Source organism: Cebus imitator, unplaced genomic scaffold (genome assembly GCF_001604975.1).
Source record: "Cebus imitator isolate Cc_AM_T3 unplaced genomic scaffold, Cebus_imitator-1.0 Scaffold489, whole genome shotgun sequence".
Classification (NCBI taxonomy): domain Eukaryota; kingdom Metazoa; phylum Chordata; class Mammalia; order Primates; family Cebidae; genus Cebus; species Cebus imitator.
Genome location: NW_016107804.1, coordinates 557,016 through 582,060, shown reverse-complemented (window position 1 = coordinate 582,060; position 25,045 = coordinate 557,016). Strand labels below are relative to the sequence as shown.

The 25,045-nt window shown below is 43.7% G+C and overlaps 1 protein-coding gene across 17 annotated transcripts in view; it reads left to right on the top strand.

Annotated features, from left to right (window-relative positions):
- Positions 1-25,045, top strand: part of PPP2R2B (protein phosphatase 2 regulatory subunit Bbeta) — a 499,440-nt gene that overhangs the window by 441,471 nt on the left and 32,924 nt on the right. For all 17 annotated transcript variants that reach the window (XM_017513237.1, XM_037733010.1, XM_017513236.2 and 14 more), the window contains one exon: positions 5,222-5,386. In XM_017513237.1, coding sequence (XP_017368726.1) covers positions 5,222-5,386 — 165 coding nt within the window. The remainder of the gene's footprint in view (positions 1-5,221; positions 5,387-25,045) is intronic.

Sequence of the window (25,045 nt, the reverse complement as noted above, 5' to 3'; positions counted from 1 at the left end):
ATAGCTTAGCTCCCACTTATGAGTGGAAACACACAATGCCAAGAACCTTTCTTCTATTCAGTCTAAGACATATAGACACCTAATTTCACTCTCCATTTCCTGCTTTTTCTGCTTAGTAGTTATCACTGTCTAATATACTGTGTGTTATACTCATTTACCTTGTTTATTAACTGTTACCTCCTAGAATGTAGGCTCCATGGATTGGGGGTTTGGGGTCTGCTTTGGTCACTGCTGCATCTCCGGCACTCAGAAGAGTACTGGCAGGGTGTAGATTCTTTGGAACACTTGTAGAATACATGAAGAAATAAATGAGTGAATGAGCCCTTCCCTCTTCTCTCTCTCTCTCTCTCTCTCTCTCTCTCTCTCTCTCTCTCTTGTGTGTGTGTGTGTGTGTGTGTGTATTTTTTTTTTTTGAGATGGAGTTTCACTCTTGTTGCCCAGGCAGGCTGGTCTCAAACTCCTGACCTCAGGTGATCCACCCACCTTGGCGTCCCACAGTGCTGGGATTATAGGCATGAGCCACCACGCCTGGCCAATTTCTTTTACGTGGTTATGGTCAGACTGTATATATTTTGTGCCTAACTTTCCTCACCCAAAGTAATACAAATAATAAGCATGGAGAGTATCCTAAGTTTTTGTTTTGTTTTTTAATACAGGGTCTCACTCTGTTACCCAGGCTAGAGTGCAGTGGCATGATTACCACTCACTGCAGCCTCAACCCCCCCAGGTTCAATCAATCCTCCTGCTTCAGCCTCCCCAGTAGCTGGGACTACAGGTGCATGCCACCACAACCTGCTAATTTTTGTATGTTTTGTAGAGATAGGGGGTCAGCATATTGCCCAGTCTGGTCTCAAATTCCTGGGCTCAAGTGATCCACCCACCTCAGCTTCCCAACATGTTGGAATTACAGGTGTGAGCCACTGTGCCTGGCCCTAAGATTCTTTCCATCTTGAAATACAACTTTATTAAAAGAAAATGTGGAAATGGTACTGCTAATTGAAAAGAAAAGAAAAGCATTCGGAAACCCACCCTGATAGAACTATCACTAATGTTTTGGTGTCTTCCCATTTAGCTCATGATTTTCAGAGTATAAGTTTTAAATGATATCATAATGTCATTAGAATTTTGTGTACTATGGTTTTTATGGGCTTGGAAATTTCACTGCAAAAACAATTTAATGAGATACATAAAAATTCATCTAATCACTTCCTTATTCTGTAAATTTGTCAATCTTTTTCTAATATCACACTCGACTTTTTTTTTCATGAAAAGCTTTTTCTAAACTCGGAATTAGGAAATGATGTTTGAATGGCCCCCACGCTACCTCTTACCATCCTACCATGACCCTCTTCCTTCCGTCATCCCACCACTGATGAACCATTTATGGCTCTGGCTTCTCATTTGTTTGAAATGGCTCCCTTAAGGAGTGACCTCCTGGTGTCTTCAATTATTATTTTAAATGATGCCTCAGGCCACTGCCTGGCACAGCGGTGCCCTCACCTTCCCCTCTTCTGCCTTCCAAGCATGGAGCTCAGCTGCCAAGCTGGCTTTGCCCCCTCCTGTCCTCAGAGCTGCCTCCAGAGTCCCAGCAGAGAGCCAGATTAACCCCTTTTGTTAGCAGATGTAATTTTCCTGGGCTCAGCATTAATAAGGAATGCTGTAAGCAGTCTGGTCAAGATGAACAGATCTGTCAAGCCCCAGGGTTAATTTAATAGCAATCTGTAGGCTGTCGGGGTTGTATATTAGCCATGAATACAATGCTCTGTTTTGCTTTTGCCATCTAGTTATTTGGGACAACAGGGAAATAATTTGGATAGAGAGCTCTAAAGGATTTAGAAAAAGAAAAAGAAAATTGACTGTCAAAATGCATCATTCCATTTTCAAGATTGTACATGGAGCCACACATTGCTCATCCTCTTTCTCCTTCCCTCCCAACATGAAGGGCAAAACAGCATATGCTGAAAACATGGGTTGCCCTTTAGAGCAGTGCAGGGGGAAATGCCCAGGTTTCTAGAGGATGCAGATGTCAAATATCCTCTCCCGGCATCTCCATAAGCCATTTAATTTTTGGCAACTAGGCTTCTCTCAAATGTTTCTGGAACTCAGCAAATCCTCCAGCAGGTAAAAATCCAAACAATCCCTTGTCAGTCTTTTGTCCCAAATTCTGCTTTGAAAAAAAAATCATAGCACATAAAAATTCTGGTTCTGGAAAATGCAGTCACCAAAGTGGTAGGTAAATTAAGAGAACACAGACCTGAAGCCATGGATTAGCTGGGATTCTTTTCAAGAGAACCAAAATTATCATGTGCAGAAAGACCAGCTTTGTAAGGCCATTCCTCAGGGAGGCAGAGTGGCATGGTGAGAAAGAACTCGGGTTCCGGAGTCAGACAAGCTTGGGTTCAAATCCCAGCTCTGCCCACTGCACCACATAACCTTGAGTAATTTATCTGAGTTCCCTCAGCTGTAAAATGGAGCTGTTAATGGTCCTGCCCTCATAAGGCTGAGACGAGGGGCAAGGGGGACAATGCATGGAAAGTGCTGGCACAGGGCAGGCCTGGCCCTTGATCAGCATTAGCTACTGGCCGTGATTAGCTTCCTCTTAACTTCACCATCACAGTGATTAAAAAGAGGGAATAGTTGTGGTTTATCCCTAGAACCCCTTTGAGTCAAACATAAACAAGCCCTTTAGTCAAAAAGGAGAGCTGCAGGGGGAAGGAAGCTAATGGCTTGGGGATGAGGGCTGGGTGGTGGGTAGGCTTGGAAAGTCCAGTGAAGGAAAAAAAGATCCAGAGACGGCAGCTCTAGGTAGATCTCGTGGGCACGGCCCCACTGGCGTCCTTGATGGCAGAGGATGTTCCTGGTTTCATAGACATGTTTGGGTACTTTGTTTTTGCACATTCTGACTTCGGGGCTTTATTTTTAGGTGGGAAAAAATAACTCTAGCTGTAGCACCTCCCCCTCCCACACAGCAAAGATCCCTTCCAGTTCAGCTTGTTTTTAGAGCTATACTGGTAGAGGTTGAGAAAGCTGACACCAGATTTTCTTTCTCTATTTTGAGAAAAGAGAAACATGTTGTTCGCTGGCACAGTGAGGTATCAAGGCTCGCTCTGGAGGATGAGGAAATCTGACAGCCGCTGAACACTAACCTCTGTTTACCTAATGCCGTGTCATGGCCACAAAGCCCAGGCCATGGGTCTGTGGCTGGGAGGGCACCAGAGCTGCAGCCTGGAGCCTCCTCCTGAGGGGCGCAGGCTCTTGCTCCACAGCATGTGGTGCTAACTGCAATCTTATTTATAACTCTGGCAGAAGTTGAGTCGAAAGGTAGTATTTTGTGATTCCAGGAGACCCACGTGCCCTGGAGACCCAAGTAATATTTGCATCTGGGTTTGGTGGGAGAAACTGTAGGAACATGAGCTGTTAGCTCAGCCTCAAGCCAATTTTAGAAAGAACCCAACAGGGTTTATAAGAGATAATGAAGGGGAAAGAGGCACAAACAAATACAAAGCCAGGTAATGTTTGATCATTCATGATTACTTTGTAGAGCTAGCAGGACTAAAAATATCAGTGCCTTTGCTTATACTGCATCTAAACTCAAAGGACAGGACTATGCTACCAGCTTCATGAAAAGCATAAAAGCATACATTTCATCCACCTCAGTCTAATGGGACAATTGTATCAAGTTATTGCTTGTTGATTAAATACATTGTTGTCCAAAATGTGGTGTACAAACTCCTGGCACATGCATTTGCGATTATTATATGTTGATTTTATTTATATTATTTAAAATGTAGCTACCTCATTAAACCCATGATTTTATGACTATTGGGTTACTGTTGAGATAAAGCTAAGTAAAGAAAAAAGTGAATCGATTTAAAGTTGATCTGAAAGAAAAATGTTAAGTAAAAAGTACTACCTGATGATGCACAGATAGGGCAAAAATCACAAAGGTGGCTCACGACTGGGAAAATCTAGTAAAGGTGGGTGTCCTGTTGTAATGAGTTGGGATGTAACTGCATCCACATCACAAGGCTTGTTCTTTGCAGGATGTTGGTGGGTCCTCAGACAGCACCTCAGCCCCTCTGTGTCCTGATTCCCCAACCTCTTGGCAGAGGTGTGAAGAGATCTAACCCGCACCTTCACTCATGCCAGACATCCTACCAAAGGGGTTGTTTTCATTGAGTCGCCTTCATAAATAAAAGGCTAAATGTTTCATTCCAGTATACAAGAATACGGTCTTTAAAAAATAGAGGTATGATTCTTGATCAGAAAGGGAAATATTGAGGAAAAAAAAAAAACCTAGATAATAAAACTAAGGATATTTTCCATGGGACCCTAAAATGTTCCAACTGGATGGCTTCTTTCCGATACTTAAAAACTCCCTCACAAGCTCAAAAGCAGATCACAACTTAAAGAGACTAGAACCCTTATATATCATACATGAGAAAAATTTTGCATAATTATGAAAGAGCACAGACTTTGCACCTGGGATGAAATCCTAGTGTTGTCACTTAGCCATGTGACTTGAGGCAAGTTACTTACTTTATGCACTTGGAGCAACTGCTTCTACCCCTGAAAAAATGAGGATAAGGAAAATGCTGATTATAGAGTTCTTGTAAGGATTAAATGAGGTAAAATACATGATATGATCTGCACAGTGAATGGCCTATAGCTATTGCTCAATCATTGGTGGCTACTATTATCATTAACATCAACATATTATAAAGAAGGGCTTAGGGATTTCATGAAGGAGGATGGCAGTCTATTATACATATCACTTATCAGCCCAAGAATCCAGGTAGGGAATCAGATAAAATGAATTATTTGGTTATAATAGAACTAGTGCCTTAATCATTATTATAAAATGAGGAGCAAAATCTTTGCAGCTTGGTACATTTTAGCCTGATTGTACAAGCAGTTAACTTGGGTCGTGAGTGGATGTCTTTTACATGTTTATGGAGGATAAAACACAAACGAGGAGTCAGGAGACCCGAGTTCTAATGCTATCTCTGACTACTGGGTAGCCCTGGGGTATTAAATATTTCCTGAGTCTCATCTGCCTGGGACAAGTTTATAATGAGGATCCACCATGTGCATAGCAAATTCTGACAGATTATACTAATTCAAGATGATGCCATTGCTAATTCTCCTTTTCCCCAAGTTCCTGCCTCCTTCTGCTCGTTCCCTCCTTCTCCTGGTTCCCTCCTTGACTCGTCTGTGCCAGATATCGTGGACATTAAGCCGGCCAACATGGAGGAGCTCACGGAGGTGATCACAGCAGCCGAGTTCCACCCCCATCATTGCAACACCTTCGTGTACAGCAGCAGCAAAGGGACAATCCGGCTGTGTGACATGCGGGCATCTGCCCTATGTGACAGGCACACCAAATGTGAGTAGCAGCTGAAGGGAGGTGGAGGGCATGGCCACTGGCCCCAATGTGTGGGAGGAGGGCCTGGAAGCTTTTGATCTCCCTTTCTATACCAGACACTCTAGGAGTAAAGAAACTACAAGTGAGAGTCAGCTCCGTATTTTATGTTTCAGTAAAGATGAACATTCATGCTCGATTCCAAAACATCCAGAGATCTAAATGAGTAAGACATGACCCTTGACAGAAAAGGTTTTAAATAACAGTGTGATGTGATCCAAATCATGTGTTAAGGAAATCAGGCTTGCTGCCATGGGGAGAATGACGTTGAGGAGTAGCAGGGGAGCCAGTTAGGAGACCGTTGAAAGGTGGCCTAGACAAGGAGGTGGGCACATGGGTTCTGGACACATCTTTTTGTTTTTTAATCCATGTAACCTGCACAGTACTGCTCAGATCTTGGCCATAAAGTTAACGGGACTTGCTGAGCTGCAAGGGAGGCTGAGAATATGAAAGACATCTAGAACAGCAGCTGGGGGAAGGAGCTGGTAGCTTCTTGGAGAGATTGCGGCTACAGGAAGAACAACTCTAGACGTTCCCATGGTTTGAGTGGGCACCAGAGAAAAGCTTCAGAAAGACAGAATGAAAGTACAGCAGACTCATGGCCCTTGGGTCACACTGGAGTTTTCAGGACACTGAGGGAGCAAAGAAGCTCTTAAGTTAGTGGGAGCCAAGTGCTAGGATGCAGAAGCACTTAGCTGCCGGTCCTGATGTGAGCCAGTGAAGCCTGTTAGCACTGACTACAGGTGCTGTGGTAGAAAAGATGGGCCTGGAGCTAGTGGGCATATTTCAAAAAACTGCTCCTTAGAGTAGAGGTGGCTGTAAGGTGGCAGTAGTCACTGCCCAGTGTTGGGCTAAATAATGTGCAGCTTCTAAGATGTTCAGGAGGGCTGTAGCCGTGTACGCCCTGCGGTCGCCTTCTGCTGCATGCGGTTTTGCCACTGCAGTTTGCTGTGGAAAGCCAGAAACGAAGACCTTTCTCCCACAGTTTTCAGTTTCAGTCCCTGCGTGCCGTCGGGGATGTGCTGGCTGTCTGTGTGGGTATATGGCGAAGAGATGGATGGAGAGCTTGTGGTCCTTTTGGTAATTTTTGTTTGCTCGTGTGTTGCCAGAGGTTTGCATGGGGGAGCTGGTATGCAGAGTACAGTGGTAATGTACAGAGCTTGGATTCTAAAATCACATGCGCCCAGGTCAGCACTAGGCTGCCCCCTTACTGGCCAACTTTGTCCGCCTTCCCTGAACGTTTCTGAGCTTCCATTTTCTCATATGTAATGGGTAAGATTGTCCTAACAACCACCTCACGGGTTCATTACAGGGCTTAGATGAGATAAATATTAAAAATGGTTACTGAGATACTCTACATTCTTTCTTTTCTATACTAAGTCTTCAAACCTTGGTGTGTATTTTATCATTACATCATATTTCAATTCAGATTAGCCACATTTCAGGTGCTCAAAATCTCTGTGTAGCTAGTGGCTTCCATATTAGTGTAGACTTAGGACATACCATCATTGCAGAAAATTCTGCTAGAGAGTACTGAGAGCTTCTTGAGAGCGTAGACTGTTCTGTCTTTTTTTTCTCATTTATTTATTTTATTCCATTTTCGGTTTTGGGGTACATGTGAAGAACATGCAAGATTGTTGCATAGGTACACACGTGGCAGTGTGATTTGCTGCCTTCCTCCCCATCACCTACATCTGGCATCTCTCCCCTTGCTACCTCTCCCCAGCTCCCCACTCCCTACCGTCCCTCCCCTATTTCCCCCCAACTGACCCCAGTGTGTCGTGCTCCCCTCCTGTGTCCATGTGTTCTCATTGTTCAACACCCACCTATGAGTGAGAACATGCGGTGTTTGATCTTCTGCTCTTCTGTCAGTTTCCTGAGAATGATGAAAATGCTCATCATCACTGGTCATCAGAGAAAGCAAATCAAAACTACATTGAGATACCATCTCACACCAGTTAGAATGGCGATCATTAAAAAATCTGGAGACAGCAGATGCTGGAGAGGATGTTAAGAAATAGGAACACTTTTACACTGTTGGTGGGAGTGTGAATTAGTTCAACCATTGTGGAAGACAGTGTGGCGATTCCTCAAGGACCTAGAAATAGAAATTCCATTTGACCCAGCAATCCCATTACTGGGTGTTCTTTTTCACTGCTGTTTTCCTAGCACCTAAAACAGTGCCTGACCTACGATCGGTGTTAATGTTTACTGATGTTTGTGCTAGTGTTGATCTTTGAGCAGTGATCTTAACATAAGATGACAAGGGGAAAAGTGTTCAGAACAGAAGAATCAGCTTGTGCAAAGTACTGAGGCATGAAAGATCATGAGTCTACGGAGCTGTCTATGATGACTTGGACGAGGAGTTGAGGCTCATGAGGAATGCCTGAGCTATGCCATAATGACCATGATTTTGAAAACTTGAGGCCAGGCATGGTGGCTCATGCCTGTAATCCCAGCACTTTGGGAGGCAGAGGCAGATGGATCACGAGGTCAGGAGTTCAAGACCAGCCTGGCCAAGATGGTGAAACCCCATCTCTACTAAAAATACAAGAATTAGCCGGGCGTGGTAGCATGCACCTGTAATCCCAGCTACTCGGGAGGCTGAGGAAGAGAATTGCTTGAACCTGAAAGGTGGAGGTTGCAGTGAGCTGAGATAGTGCCACTGCAGTCCAGCCTGGGCAACAGAGCAAGACTCCATCTCAAAAAATATGAATATATAAAAAAGATAAAAACTCGACTTTTTTTTCATCAAAGTCAGTAAATGGTCACCAAAGTAACCAGGGGAGTAATATGATCAGAATTAGCTGTTAGGGAAATTGCTCAGACAGAAGGCAGAAGGATGAAGGTTAAGTTCTGGCTGAGAGAACAAAGAAACAAGGAGACAGGGTAGTAAGCCACTATAATATATATAAGCGTTTCTTAACAGGACACCATTGAATCTTGTGCTATAAAATTCTTTGTTTCTGGGAAGGGGCTGTCCTGCACATTGCAGGATGTTTAGCAGCATCCTTGGCCTTACCCACTAGATGTCAATAACACAAGCCCAGTTATGATAACCAAAAATGTCTGCAGGCATTGTGAAATACCCTCTTGGCAAAAATATTGCTCCCAGTTGAGAACCACTGATCTAGACTGCAATTCATTTGGTCATAGATATGGCCTGATATTCTTGTATCTGCAATGTGTTTGTTACAACAAAGAACTCTCGTATAATGGAAGGGTAAGACTTATCTCCTGTACTCAAGGAATTTAAAATTTGGCTAATGAGACAAGGTGCACCCAGGAAGCATTTCAGGAACAATGTATAAGGCAGTTTAGTTTTAATAGTTTAGCGTATGGTGGAGATAATGAAGTGTTAGTCCATCCAGAGGGGATTGGGACATTTGAAACTGACCTCACAGGGAAGGCAGAGGCTGAGTAGTTGAGTGTTGAAGTACAACAAGTAGAATTTGCTTAGGTGGGAAACAGGAAGAAGAAGATTGCTGGCAGCGAGCACAGAATGGGCAAAATTCTGAAGTTACTAAAGTAATGGAAATTTTGAAGAGTGTTAAAAAGTGTCAGGCTTTTTAAAGAGAAAGGGGAACCTTGGGTTAATAAGGCTAAATAGGGATAATGGTTCATATCAGGTTCATCCTTGAAGATCAGATTCTAAACTGTATGTTGTCATGTATTCATTCATTCAATGAGAACTTATTTTATACCTAGAGTCTGGTTCCCATAGTATCAGGTCCCTCCTAAGGTGTTCCACCAAATACAGTTCTGGTGAGGCCAAGCCATAAGCCCTGCTGCCATGGAAGGAGGGTGCAGAGAGGAATCAAGCCCCTCCCATGTGCTCTGAGTAGCCCAACCTACCAGCAAAGGCAAAACAGTGCATGCCTGGCAGAGAACGGTGACCCTGGAGGGAGCAGGGGGTTAGGGGTGCTGACCGCACCAATTTTCTTTGAAGCCTTATTTTTCTTTCTAAAATTTCGTGTGAATTTTACATTTTAAACCCATAGAATATCTATTTTTGCTTTAATTTAATAATTACATTTCTACCCCACTCCCAAGCTTTAAACAGAATTGATGTTTCTGAAAGATGTAACGTTTATCCTATAGCTTCCTGTACTTTTTAGTATACCCCCATATCCTCCCCTCTTCCTAACCCCTGAGGATACATACAGGTACCCCAGTTTGAGAAGCACAGTTTCTAATATGTGGGAAGTAATTTGAGATCATTTAGCTGGACAGCAGAGTTAATAAAATTTGTATTTCATGGAAGATTAACACAGTGGTCATGTGAAAAAAGGTAGGAAAGTTAGAAGGTTTTGCTTTAGTCTCAATGCAAGGAAAATTTGGAACCTAGGTAAAGAATGGGGGCTATAGAGATCCAAAGGAAGAGAAGGGGAAAAAGGAACATTTTCTTTTAAAATAACTGTGGGTATTGTGACATTAAAGGTTGGCATTCATCACACATGGATGTAATATGCATTGTTCAGTGCCATTCCCCTCTAGATATTAAACTCTTTGAGGATGAGAACTGAATCTGATTTGGTCACATTTTTGAACCCCTGACACACAAGTGGGGGTCAGGATATATTTAATAAATAAATGTGTGGCTAAGGGTTGACATAAATGACAAGTGGGAATGGGGATGGATGGAAAGTCTCTAACTGTCCCCCAGAGAGAGTGAAGGGTTGGAATTCAGTGTGGGACGTGCTATGGGTGAGGTGACATGAGCTGTCTAAGGAGTCAGGGCCTCTCTGGTGAGTGAAGGCAGAACCAGGCTTGCCAGGCCACCAACCCAGGGTGGATGCCAGAGATGGCACAGGAAGCCCTGGCATCCCCATAGCCCAGTGTGGCTGACACCAGCCTTAGCTTTGGAGTCAGACAGACCTGTGTGAGTTCTGGATACTGGGGAATCAACTGATTGGGAAGCTTGATGAACCCTGAACAGAAGGGCAGGGATAGGAAAGGAGCAAGACCTTAGAAGCTTTCAAAACTAGAATGGTAAATAACTAATAGGTACTAAGCTTAATACCTAGATGATGAAATAACCTGCACAAAAAAAAAACCTCATGACACATGTTTACCTGTGTAACAAACCTGCACATGTACCCTGAACTTAAAAGTTTAAAAAAAAAAAAAAAAGAGTGATTTAGAGGAGATGCTTTGGGATCAGAACTCAGCTCTGACACTCAGTACCTGCATGACTTCAAGCAAGTTGTTTAATCCTTTTGAGCTCCAGATTCCTCATTTGAAGGTAGAAATATTAAGGACAGCATCATAGGGCAGGTTGTTCACAAGAGCTAAATTTCATGTGCGTGAGACCCTAGCCCTCTGCCAGGCACAAAGGAGTCAATAAATGACAGCAGCAGTTATCACAGTTACTCATCCTGGATCCCCCCTGGTCCCGGGCTGCAGTTATAAGATGTCCGAGACCCCAACCCTCTTGCCAGATATAGGAGGCCTCATTATTCATTTATTTAATCAATATTTGTTAATCACATACTTTATGTCAGGTACTGTATCAGACTCTGGGGACACAAGGGTGAGCAAAAACAGACCTGGTTTCCCTGGTTTCCTCCCTCTTAGAGCTTACTGTCTGTATTAGGGTTCTCCAGACAAACAGAACCAGTAGGGTGTGTGTGTGTGTGTGTGTGTGTGTGTGTGTGTGTGTAAAGAGATTTATCATAAGGAATTAGATCACATACTTATGAAGGCTGACAAGTCCCAAGGTCTGCAGCCAGCAAGCTGAAGATCCAGGAGAGCCGATGGTGGTGTTCTAGTCCAAAAGCCACCAGAGGCCAGGCACAGTGGCTTATACCAGTAATCCCAGCCCTTTGGGAGGCTGAGGCAGGCAGATCACCTGAGGTCAGGGGTTCGAGAGCAGTCTGGGCAACACGGTGAAACCCCACCTGTAATGAAAATTAGAAATTATCCAGGTGTGGTGGCACACACCTGTAGTCCCAACTACTCTGGAGGCTGAGGCAGGAGCATCATTTGAACCCAGGAGGTGGAGTTTGCAGTGAGCTGAGATTGCCCCACTGCACTCCAGCCTGGGTGACAGAGCAAGACTTCATCTCAAAAAAATAAATAAATAAAGCCATCAGGCCGAAGACCCAGGAAAAACAAGTGTTTCAGTCCAAGTCCAGAGGTCAGGGGGAGGGGAGACAGTGTTCCAACTTGAAGGCAGCCAGGCAGAGAAGTTCTCTGTCACTTGCAGGAGAGTCAGCATTTTTATTCTCTTCAGGCCTTCAACTGATTAGATGAGGCCCATTGACCATAGGGAGTACAATCTACTCAGTCTATCAATGTCTGTGTTAAAGTTCTCCACAAACACCTTTACAGAAACACCCAGAATTTCTAGCCAAATATCTGAGCACCCCATGGCCCAGTCAAGATGATACATAACATTAACCACACTGTCTACGGAGAGAAGACATATTAGTTAGAGAATAGAAACAAATATAGCATTGCAGCTGCAATACATGTATAAAAGAGAGGTGTGGGCTGGGACAAGAAGGGGTGATGAAGACTACAAGGCAGTGACTGCTCAGCTAAGACCTAAGGATGGAGAAGTGGTCAGGGAAGAATGATGCAGTCGTACAGAAACAGGAAGCCTGTCAAGCCACACACCCAGGGAGCCCCAGAAGCTGCTTCTCCCTCCAACCTCAACCCCGTACAGCCCAGGAGAAGCAAAGCCCTGGTGACCGTCCTGAGGGAGATGGAGAAGCCGGCTACTGGCCTTCAGGCCTCTGGCCAGCACTGTGCTTCCACTCCCTAGTCCAACACCAGCAGAGTTCTGAATTGCAAGCTGCCAGACTACTAATTAAGAAGCAAATGAAATTCATTTTCCTGACTCCTTCAAAGTACCAACCTTCTTCAGTGCACATCTCCCTTTGTTCAGCTGCTGCGGCTATGGGCCCCAGCTCCTGCCAGCTGGGAAAACAAGTTCAATCTGACCCCTTGCCTGACATTTCATATTGATTTTCTCCATCCTCCTCAAACACCAGCCTGCAGTCGACCGCAGTTCAGCCGAGGTGTGCAATCGGAATAGAGACAGTTCATCAGAGTTCAAAATGAAAAGCAACATTGGCTTTCGGAGATGAGCACTGAGAAGGAGGGTATTTAATAACCATCGGCGTTTAATCAAAATGCCGAGGAGAACCATGTTATCAGAGCTGCATTTATTAATTTCCATATGTCCCTCATGCTGCATACTCAGCAGGGGTTGAAAGGGATGATTCCTTTTCTCCCTTGCCTGTTTTTTTCTACTACTTCTGGCGGTAGTGACAAGAGTTGTGTTTGCAGTTTAGACGCCTGAAACAATAGGGTGCCGATGGCAGCAGCACTTAACTAGTCTGGATTATGCTTTTCCCTTTCCATGCATGGGTACCAGGGGCTGGGTGACGAAACTGGCCAGGTGTTCTGGACACCAGCCTGGGGAATGAAAGAAATTAAGCCTGAACCCCTTTCCAATGTGCCTGTAAATGTGGTCTCTGCCACCCTGTCCAGGCTCAGCTCCCTGTAGCCTGGCCACACTGGCTTGCTTCCTGCACCTCCGATACATCCAGCCCTTTCCCACCTCAGGGCCTTTGTACATGCTCCTCTTCTGCCTGGAATGCTCCCCCCTTCCCCCATGCGTCCCACCTGTCTGGCCTGTACTGACTTTTCACATTTCTGAAAAAGATGTCACTTCCTAAGAGGTAACTTCTCTGTCCACCCCATCTGCACCTACCTTCTCTCAATCTCAATCTCACCTACATTATTTCTTTATTTCTTTCATAGCCTCCATTATAGTTGTTTACTTTACTTAGTCTCTGTCTTGATGATTGGAATACAATCTTTATGAACACAGGGACTTTATCTCACTAGGTACTGAATTTACACAATACTTATATAGCATGGTGGGGCTTCATAGAACATCTGTGGTGGGAAGGCAGGCAGATAGGAAAAGACAGGTGGAAAAGCATATTAATTTATACATTAGGGCTGTTGCAACAAAGTACCACGGACTGCACTGCTTAGATAATTCAATGATTGCTTCAAAGTTCTGGAGCCTGGAAGTCCAAGAGGAAGTGTTGGCAGGGTTGGTTTCTTCTGAGGGCTGTGAAAAAAAGGATCAGTTCCACACTGCCATCCTTGGCTTGTAGATGGCTGTCTTCTCCCTGTGTCTTTACATCACCTTCCATCTGTGTCTGTGTCCAAAATTCCTCTTCTTAGGAGGACACCAGTCCTGTTGGATCAAGGCCCACCCTGATTATCTTATTTTAATTACCTGTTGAAAGGCTCCATCTCCAAATACAATTAGGTTTTACAGTACTGGGAGTTAGGACTTCAATATATGAATGGAGCGGGGGCCACAACTCAGCCCGTAACTGAAGGAAAGACATAAAAATCATCAAAAACACAGGCCCTGGAGCCAGCAGTTCCAGACATTGTTTCTAGGCCTCATTGCCTCCAGAAGCCTGGGCAGGTGCTGATATTGACACCTTCCTCCAGCAGGTAAGAGTGGAAAGAAGTCATGGACACAGGGCTTTTGCACAGCCCCTGACACATTGGGAATACACAGTGAGCATAAATTTTATGAAAGGCAGGAGAGAAACCAGGCAAGGGACCAAAGGACCAGGATGATAGAAACCTGTGCCTTGGGTCTCAACAGTTTCACCAGGTGGAGTTGTCCATGTATGTTAGAACGGCGATGCCTGGAGGCTCTCCTCGGTGCTGGAACACTTTCTTTCTGAACAAGTGGACTTTAATTAATTTTAGAGGCTCTGAGAAGCCTGATTCCTATTCAAAAGCTGATCTTGAAGGCAGAGCTTCCCCGATAAGTAGGGTGTGGCTTAGCAGCATAAAAGCAGCAGGTGAAATCCTCAGACAGGACTGAGAATAGAAAGGAGGTACCTTGAAGCCACAGAAACTTGACTTGCCAAAGACCTGGGGACACAAAGATGGAGCAAGTGGAGAAATGCTTATAAATATTTTTTAATGCTTATAAATGTTAAAGCAGCCTGTGAAGTAACAATCTCGCCATGAATGCAGCAAAGTCAGGATGAGTATATGTGGTCAAAGACTTGGAGAGACTGTATGAAAGGGATGAGGTCAGAGGCCATGAAGAGTGGGTGGCTTTCTTGTTTTCTAGATTCCCTCCAAGGCGGTTGCTTTACTTCTATAACTCGGAGCAAGTTAAAGAATGACCAGAGAGCCCCACCAGGTGCCTTACCTCCAGGGTGTAGACAGCAGGAAAGATCCAAACTCCCTGAACACCCCAGCAGCCCCTGGCATAGGTGTACTTGGATGAGGCAAGGTAGTGAGGAGCCCAGCATGGTGTTCCCTGTAAGTGCAGCCCAGGACAGTTTTGCTTGGTTTCTTCCCCTCTGTCAAATCAAACCGACAGTGGTGAGTGAATTCAGAGACTGGACAAAACAGAGGAGGAAAATCAATGTGGTTGAGCAGCCACTATCAGCTTGTATCCATGGCCTAATTGGTGATCTTGAACAGGTTGCTTAACCTCTGTGCTTCAACTTACTCACCTATAAATTAAGGGTAGTGGAAGTATTTACCTTATAGGGTGCTTGTGAGGATTAAATGACAGTGATGGCGCCTTAGATTGATGCCTGGCACATAGTATAAGGATTGTGTTGTGGTTGGAGTGAAGATGCTGTCTTGCCTCCCTACCACACGGTCTTTTAAGAGTGGAAGCAGGAAAAGCAACAGCAATCGTTGTAAAAGTAGTAATGTCAACAGCCTTATTCACAGCTAACTTCCATGACATTTTACTATATCCAGGAAGTAAGCCAAGTATACATGCATGAGCTCATTTAATCCTCATCACAACCCTATGAGGTACATACTGCCATTATTCACACCTTAGAGATGAAGCAACTAGCTAAAAGGGGGAAAGATACACTTATGGCTACCAAAGAGCAAGTGACGAAGCTGAGGTTTGAGCCACACCACCTGTAACTCTTCAACAGAACACCAAAAACCACTTATTCAACTAAGACCAGCTGATAAAGCACCAGCTGGTTTCTGCCTTTAGGGAGTGTACCTTCTTGTGGGGAAGGAGGAGAGAAAACATACAAATGTACAAATGAACAAGATCATTTCAGACGTGATAAAAAGCTGTAAGGAAATTTAGCTGGGTCAGGGAGTAGTCGTGTGTGGCAAAGCCTTTAAATTGAGACCTGAGTTATCAGAGGATCCAAAGAGAAAGCCAACATCTGAGTATGAAGGCCCTGACACAGGAACAACCTTGTGTGTTCAAAGAATAGACAAAAAGATTGGTAGATGGAGACAAGTATGCTGGGGACAATGTAGAAAGTGAGGCCACAGCCAGGCATAGTGCCTTGTGCCTGTCATCCCAGCACTTTGGGAGGCCAAGGCATATGGATTGCTTGAGGCCAGGAGTTGGGGACCAGCCTGGCCAACTTGGCGAAAGCCCATCTCTTCTAAAAATACAAAAATTATCCAGGTGTGATAGTGCACACCTGTAATCCCAGCTACTCAGGAGGCTGAAGCAGGAGAACCACTTGAACCTAGGAGGCAGAGATTGCAGTGAGCTGAGATTGTGCCACTGCACGCCAGCCTGGGTGACAGAGAAAGACTCCATCAAAAGAAAGAGAGAAAGAGAAGGAGCGAGGGAGGAGGAGGAGGGAGAGAGGGGAAAAGGGAGAGAATGTAGGCCAGAAAGGTAGCCTGGGGCCAGATCATGGAGAGCTTTGTGGGCCAGAACAGAGCACTTGGATTGCACTCTAAGTGAGATGGAAAGCTATGAGATGGTGCTAAGAAGGAAGTGAATACTCCATTTATGATCTTAAAAGAGTTCTCAAATAAGAGGTGCCAGGCCTGGAAAGCAGAGAGACTATTTAGAGCCTATTGCCACAATCTACAGGAGACGTGATAATGGCTCTGACCAGGGTGGGCACAGTGAAGTGGTGGTAAGTGGGCAGATTCAGGATCACCTTAGGAGGTGAGGCTAAGAGGACTTGCTGAGCGATTGGCAGTGAAGAGGTGATGGAAAGGGGAGAATCTAAGAAACTCATAGGTTTGGGGCTTGAGCAACTATAGCGGTACCATGTACTGAAATGAAGAGACTGGGGAAGGAACAGTTTTGGCATGGAAAGACCAAGCATTCTCTTTTGGATGTGTCCAGATTGAGATGTCTGTGATTCATCCAATTAGAGAAGTCTGGCAGACAATTAGATAACATGAGTCTGGAAGTCTGGGGAGAGGTCTGAGCTGGAGGTATAAATTTAGGAATCATGAGCATGTCACACTATTTTAAGCCATGCGATGGATGGGACAATGTCGATTAGGGCAGAAGGTATGGATAGAGAATAACTGAGGGCCCAGGAATGAGGCGAAGGCCACACCAACATTTACCAATGGGGTAGGGGAAAGGAGGAAGTGGCTTTTTACAGGTGATGAGGTATGAACTGCCAGGAAAGTGAGCAAAAAACCAACACATGTAAGCTGAGAGAAGACAGTGATTTAGAGAGACATTAGGATCAATTATGTCAAATGCTTCTGAGAGGGCAGGAAAGATGAGAGGGGAGAGGTAATCATGGGATGTGGGCTCACAGAAGTCTTTGTCCATTAATTAGTTAATTAAAGTAAAAGCAGTTAGGACACTGTCTGACACATAGTATGTTCCCAGTACACATTTTCTGAATACAATCATGTGTGTGATGGCACAGAGTAGGTTCTGCAGTAGCATCTTAATTTCATTGTGGTTTGGGCAGACCTTCCTTCCTCCTCATCTGCCCCTCAAGTTTCCATCCTGTCCAGAGGGAATGTCTTGTGCTGGGGAATTGCAGAAGCTGAATCTAGCCACGGAAGGTCCTGAAGGCCAGGGTAAGGACCCAGGGTTCCCTTCAGCAGCAGTGATCCCCTTGCACTGTCTCTACCAACAAGTCTGCTGCCTATGGACAGTCTTCTAGCAGCAAGGCCGTTCTGCAGACTGGAAAGTCTGCAGCCCAAGTATTGGGCACAGAAATCCCCTCCTTCAGATGGCACCAAAGCAGCCTTCCTGTCCAGGAGAAGTCTGACTTTTTCATGCTAAGGGGGAAATGGCATAAGCACTTTAGACCTTAAGGTCTTAGATGTTAGGCCAGGCACAGTGGCTTATGCCTATAAACCTCAGGACTTTAGGAGGCCGAGATGGGCAAATCACTTGAAGTCAGGAGTTCGAGAGCAGCCTAGCCAACATGGTGAAACCCCATCTCTGCTAAAATTATAGAAATTAGCCAGGCATGGTAGTGCACACCTGTAATCCCCGCTACTCAGGAGACTGAAGTAGGAGAATCTCTTAAACCCAGGAGGTGGAGTTTGCAGTGAGTCAAGATTGTGCCACTGCACTCCAGCCTGGGCAACAGAGCAAGATTCCATCTCAACAAAAAAAAAATTCTGAGATGTTTCTGTGAACAGTGTAGTCATTGGAGAAACAGCCTGAGTTTCAATGAGAAGAGGGCAAAGTTTCATGCTCAGTCCAACAATCCAAATCAGAAATTTCATTGTCCTCCAAAGGTGAGTGTCGTAGAGGGCGAGGGTGCTATTTTTGAACATTTCTGTGTCTCACTTAATTCTCACCACAACCCATGAAGATTGGTATTAGTACCACTAATTTACATATGAGGCACAGAGAGGTGAGGAAACTTGCCCCAGATCACAATGGAGGGCCTAAGGTTTGAACCCATGTCAGTCCACTTCCAGAAGATTTGTTCCTTTTCTGAGCATTTGACAGAAGGATAAAGAGCATGATCTTTTTCTAAAATCCAGAAGGATAATTTCACAAGAGTCCATTTTATACACTCCCCATTGGCTGGATTCCCCAGCCTGATAATTTTCAATTGAATGAACTCTGCTATTACACAGAACATATAATCCACTCTCATTCTTCACCCTCATCTACAAACTTAATTGCCAAGTCCTGGTAAGTAAGCCACTAGCTCCCTAATAAACCTGTGGCTCATTCCCCAGGTCTCTGATGGAATGTGTCCAAAGACATCAGCTGAGATGGCAGCTGCAATGAATCTTAAAGCCTCTGAGATTTGGCACATCTTCTGAAAGGGGTTCAGTAGTGATCTGGGGTATAATTAACAGTATTTATTTCAGGGGAGCTTGGTTAGGTTAAAATGACAAAGTCCTTTATTAAAATGCTTTTGCCTGATGACAGGATTGCAAACACACACACAGACACACACTCCCCACTCTGGGGAAAAGCCAAAAGCCTTGCTGCAAGGAGCAGAATTCACTGATACCACCACCACTGCTACCTCACCCTCATGTCTAAAGCTGCTCTATCCCATTCAAGCTTAGCAGCAATTAACAACAGAGCAGGCAATGCCCAAGCCATAAGGGAGTAAAAATAGAAAATCCCTTCCCCCTTCTTCCATCCTCATTTCCATTTTTGATTAATTTAACCAGTTCTGTCAATTAGTCATCCTAGAGAATCCAGTTGAGTGGATTTTGCTAAGAACCAGAAGGCTTATTAATTTTGGAAGTGAGTGTTATTCATTAGTAGTTGACACCTTCTCAGGTCTTGCCCTCTCCCTCACTTGGGGTCTTGAATGAGAAAACAGTGGAGGCCATAATTGGCACACACACACAGACATGCAGAATGGGAAAGTTTGGCCATGGGGTTACAGATGGCTTTGGCCTTGGGACATCTTAGGCCAACTTACCTGTCATCATCAAGCTCTATAACAAGCTGTCACTAGCAAAGCAGCCACAGGCACCTGTGGGCATCCTGAATTCTAGGTTCAGGAGAACGCAGTCAAGGAAGTGCCCAGAAATATTTTTTCCAGAAAGACACATTGCCCTATTAGAGTCTAGGGAGGGCATTGGCCTCCTCCCTGTATTTTGCCTGCAAAATCTAAAAATTGTCTTTCATGTTTTCAATTTATAAATACGTTGCAACTTTTAAAATCTGTGTTTTATTGTCATTTTTCCATTTGTGGTGCCATGGAATGAATCTTACTTTTAACATTAGCATAAGTTAATGATAGCAAGGTGGGAATTTTATTACACAATTTTCATATATAATAGATCTTCTAACAGTCCATTGTTTCCCTCCACAGTGAAATCAAAGTTCACCTCTTTCTCTTTGTATTAGCTTCCTATGGCTGCTGTAACAAATGTAGCGGCTTAACACAACCCAAACTTACCATCCTGCAGTTCTGCACGTCAGAAGTCTGACATTGGTCTCCCTGTCTAAAATCAAGGTGTTGATCAAGTTGTGTTCCCTGCTAGAGGCTCTAGAGGGGAATGTTTCCTTATTCTCTTCAGCTTCCAGAGGCTGCCCACATTCCATAGCTTATGGCCCCTTCCTCCATCGTCAAAGCCAGCAACAGGGAGATGAGTCCTTCTCATATCTCCCTCCCTCCCGCCCTCCCTCCAACTTTTAAGAACCTTAACATTAGCATAATTTTCACATATTTATGTGAAAATTTCACATATTTATGTGATTCCACTGGGCCCACCTACGTAATCCAAGATACTCTCATCATGGTAAGGTCAGCTGATTAGCAGCCATAATTCTATCCACGATCTTTATTCCATTTTGCCATGTAAGGTAAGATATTCCCAAGTTCCGAATTAGGATTTTGACATCCTTGGGGAGCCATCATTCTGCCTACCACATTCTTCAAGTTTCAGTTAAGGCACATTCCTCCAGGAAGGCTTCCTGGACCCCCAAATAGGATTAAATGACCCTTCTCAGAGCACTTAATACCATACATTTAATTATATCTTTCTCTTTTGGTCTCTCACTAGATGGGACCATCATTATGGCTAGACTCTTTTCTCAAACCCCCTCAGCACTTAGGACAGTGAAAGAAGTAAAGATATGTTTTTAGAGGTAAAACTAGAGTCATTCAATCTGATAAATTTCCATCTGATACTTTTCTTTACCCAAATGAAAATGCTAACACTAAAGAGCTCACTGTTTGCTTATTTCTAGTATTAAGACATTACACACAGAGAAACATAAACTGTATAATAAAATACCTACCTTGTTATATTTAGCTTATATGGATGTTAAAATTAAAATGCATTCCTAGGCACCACAAGTGGGAAAATGACAATAACAGACTACGATTTTAAAAGTTGCAATATTTTTACAAACCAGAAAACTGGAACTTAATTTTTGGTGTTTGCAAGCAAAGTATAAAAAAAGACAAGTCTATGAAGTAATGGTAATCAGCTACTACTTATTTATTCAATAAATGTTTCTTGTTGCTTCATAAGTGCCGGGCACTGCTCCAGGCACTAGAAAAATCGTGCCTCCTGCCCTTGCAGCACTTTATTCAAAGAGAAGGAATATTAAGACATGAAGGAATATTAAGACATAATATTAAGACGTTACACACAACACACAGATAAATAAGATTAGGTAAGAATTTGGTGAAAATGCTTCAGGAGAAGAAGCAATAGCAAATGCAGTGGCTCTGAATCTGGACTGTGCTTGGCAGGTCACAGGGCAGAAGGATGACCAGCTGGACCATGTAGGGTAGTGTGCGGAGAAATAGCATGAGAGGAGGCAGGACGAGCTACATGCAGGGCAGTAACCTTGCACAACACACAGCCCCATTCACCTTGTATTCTGTGCAAAGGACTTGAGAGCTGAGTGACACAGTAGACCTGTTGGCAATGGTAAGGAATTTGGATATTACTGTATTAAGAGAAAATCCAGGAGGACTTGGTGTAAAGAAGATAATTTATTATACTTTTATATGTCAGTCTGTGGCTCTTTAAGATTGAGGCATGAGGAAGAAGAGTAGATGCTGGGAGAAGAGTCAGAAAGCTATCAAAGTGCTCCAGGCAAGAGATGGGTGTGGCTGAGACTAAGATAGTGACAGTGGAAATGGTGAGATTGAATTGATTTGGACCGTGCTTTGAGCGTAAAGTTAATAGGACTTGTTTAATAAAAAGACGTAGAGGGTGAAGGAAAGTACCAAGGATAGCTCCCATCTTTTTGGTCTGAGCACACGCCTAGATGAAGGTGCCATTGAGCGAGTTGACAAAAACAGTTTGCAGGGGAAATTTACAAATTCTGTGGGCTCTCAGATTCATGTTTTTAAAAAAGAATAAAATGATAAAAATGGATACTTTTGCTGTCTAGCCCTTTGCCACTTATAGAGCCCCTTCTCATTGATTTACCTTCATTGATCCTCCCGAAAACCCATTAAGTTTGCAGTATGTCTTTCTTTTTGCAGCTGAGAAAATCAAGGTTTAGAAAACACCAAGTCTGAAACGCTGACAATGATTGGGTTTCTTTATTATATCAGATAATGAATACACCCACCCTCATGACTTGCATGGCCCTGTAAGATGGAGAAGGGGATCTCTCGTGTGTGTGATTGACTCATGTTTAAGTATATCAGTTAATTCGAGCCCCCATGCAGTTCTCATAATTCTATTTTGACAGCTCAGTAGGTAGCATCAATAACTGAATTGTGAGATCTGCTGTCCACTCAAGCAGCTTCCAGCCTGATCAGTGCAATTCTCTTTATCTGCTGAATTACTCAAAGCACCTGCTGGCCTTCCATCGTTATCAAGCACAGACTGGAGACAGCAGAGGGCAGGGGAAATGCCCATCCCCATGAAGCTTGCAAGAATACTTGCCTTTATCTTCTCTTATATTTTTAACCTGAACATAAGGATTTAAATAGGATTGATCTCATGTATGGGCATCCTTAATCCCAGGGTCAAATAGTATATCCTGACATTTTTGTGCCATTTGAAAATGTCTATAATGCAATGAAATTGCCATTGAAGAGTTACATATGAGAAAAATGGAATCATCAAGCTTAGGAAAAAGACTGTGAAATCAAACAAAGCAATGAATTGGTCAATAACTGCTAACAAAGTATTGTGCTAAGCACAATGGATAGACAGACGTATGCAATTACTGCCTTTGTACACTTACCGTGGTGGGACAAGAGGATATAAAATTATGAAATGTTTCTAATATAAAGTTCATTTTCAATTGAATGTGAAATTTAGATTCCCATCATCAGAAAGAGAAAATGCTGACTAAAAAGTGTTTGTGCTGAATATTGTTTTAGACAGTTGAAATAGTGATGCCAAATGTTCTTATCCTCAGCATATCCTATGTGTTCCCAAAAGTTCTGACACATAGCATTTTTCAGTTTCTGTTGAGAATCTTTTGTGTTCTTGTCATTGTGGGGCCACAAAACTACAAATCTGTGTTGATCTAATGCACTGTTGCTTGCCCCTAGGGAGGTTATTAAGTACTGAAAGATTCTAAGGGCCATGCCTGACATTTCAGGGATATTAAATTGTAGTTATTGAATGTATGAGTCAATGAGATGAGAGCTAACATCAGATAAAAGGTGATATGTATCTCAGAATACACTAGGACTATGAATTATAAGCTAACTCAGAATTGTCTCAATTTTAAACTTTTCTCCTGGAAGTTTTCCTGAAACTTGTATGATCTATATAACAGACCCCAGTACAAAATAGTATACTGAGTTATATATAAGCTACTTTGAAGATAATATCACAATATTTTATGGTGCTCTGCACCATGACTTCTGTGGTCTTGACCACAACTTGAGAACCTTGCTCTATAGAAGTTCAGAGTAGGAAGTGATTGTTGCCTACTCAACTTTGCAGAAAGAATATCAAGGGGTGGTGGAAAGGGAAGAGGGAACGATGGAGCAGAGCCTGGAATATGGAAACGATTTTGCCTTTTAGAGAACTTCAAATCCTACTGAACAACTTCCAGCCTCTAGGTGGCTTTCAGATACTCTGTTGAGGTTTGTAAAGGTAAATTATAAAGGCCAGGTATAGGTATTTGTGAGATTCCTGTGACTTGAAAATTTGGTTTTAATGAAGATAGAAAGAGGACGTATACCATAGTGGTCAATAGTGCTGCCTCTGGGGTCAGACCAGCCCAGGTGTGGGTAACTTGGACTTAACTTCGTGGATTTACCCTCTCTACACCTAAGTGTCTACCTCTATAAAATGGGGACAATAATGGAGCATGAGTTACTGGATTGTTGTGCAGATTCAATGAAATGTCTGGTCCACAGTAAACACTCAATATTTTGAGTACTTTATTATCATAACAATTCATAAACTTGGAGTTATAGATGAGGAAATCAGGCCCAGAAAAAGCAAGATGCTTACACAAAGTCAAAGATTTAGGCAAAGGTAGAGACGAGATTCAACCCAGGTCTAAAGTTGAATGTTGTTGAGAGATAATACCTATAAACACGTCCCATCTTCGCCTCCCCTGGCCTGTGGGAGAGGTAGCCAAGGAAGCCATGTACTAAGCAGAGCAGAGAGCACAAGTATTTTTCTGGCAGAGTCTGGCCAGACCATGGGGTCTGTGTCTCTACAGAACCTGCTGGGGGAGTGCTAGAGTTCACTGGAGGGAAGTACCTGAGCAGCAGTGAAGATGGAAAGACCTCTTACTCTCTAACCAAATGCAAAATGGGAACTGAGTACAACCTGTCTCTCCTTCGCATGACTAAGTCATGAAGCCAAAGTGTTTGCTAACAGATAAAGCCTTTATTGTCTACGGTGATTATAAAATGTATCTTCTCTCTGCATCAGAGGACAGGGGCCTCAAGTTCTGGAGTGACTGTGGAGGGGAAAGATTGCCCACATGTTGGTGGTATATCTGGAGCCAGTGGGAGGGCCTAGCAGGTAGTAGGTGTTCAATAAATTCAGTGACTGTTCTCCACATTGCCCGTGGTACATTGTGTTAAGTCTGTAAAGAGATAGCGCCACTCTGGTTAATTCTCTGTGGTTGGTGAGAGCACGTAGCTAATGAAGCCCTAATTAGAGGTTTAATCCTTGCCAGTCCAATTCCATTTTTCTGGAACTATGCCCCCAGAGGTGTGGGGCCATCAGTGTCTATTCTCAGCACCAGATTGAAGGGGCCACCCTTTCTAGTCAGGGGACTGGAGGAAAAATGATGCTATATGAGATGCCATAGAGCCAGAGTTGGGTTTAAATTCCTAGCTCTGACTCTTCTTAGCCTGTGACCAAGAGCAAATGACTCTCTGAGCGTCATTTCTTCATCTCCATAAAGAGTTAACACACCACCTGGTAGATGGAAGACTACCACTACTTGATGTTTGCAAACTCCAGGAACCATTAAGAAACAGGTCAGTGGATTAGGAGCAGTGTTTTCCTTAGAAGACCAGTACTGTGGGTGGGCGTGGTGGCTCACACCTGTAATCCCAGCACTTTGGGAAGCCAAGGTGGTCAGATCATGAGGTCAAGGGTTCGAAACCATTCTGGCCAACACAGTGAAACTCTGTCTCTTATTAAAAATAACAAAATTAGCCAGGTGTGATAGCATGCACCTGTAATCTCAGCTACTAAGGAGGCTGAGGCAGGAGAATCATGTGAACCCAGGAGGCAGAGGTTGCAGTGAATCGAGATCATGCCATTGCACTCCAGCCTGGGTGACAGTGAGAGACTCTGTCTCAAAAAAAAAGAAAAGAAAAAGAAAAGAAAACCAGTACTGGGAACACAGATGCATAGTGCCAGATCCATGAGAAGACAGTGAAGCAGTGACCAGCCCACACCAGGGTCTCTCCAGGCAGTGCTTGGCCCATGCCAGGATGGACGGTTGTACTCAGCCGTAACTGCTCA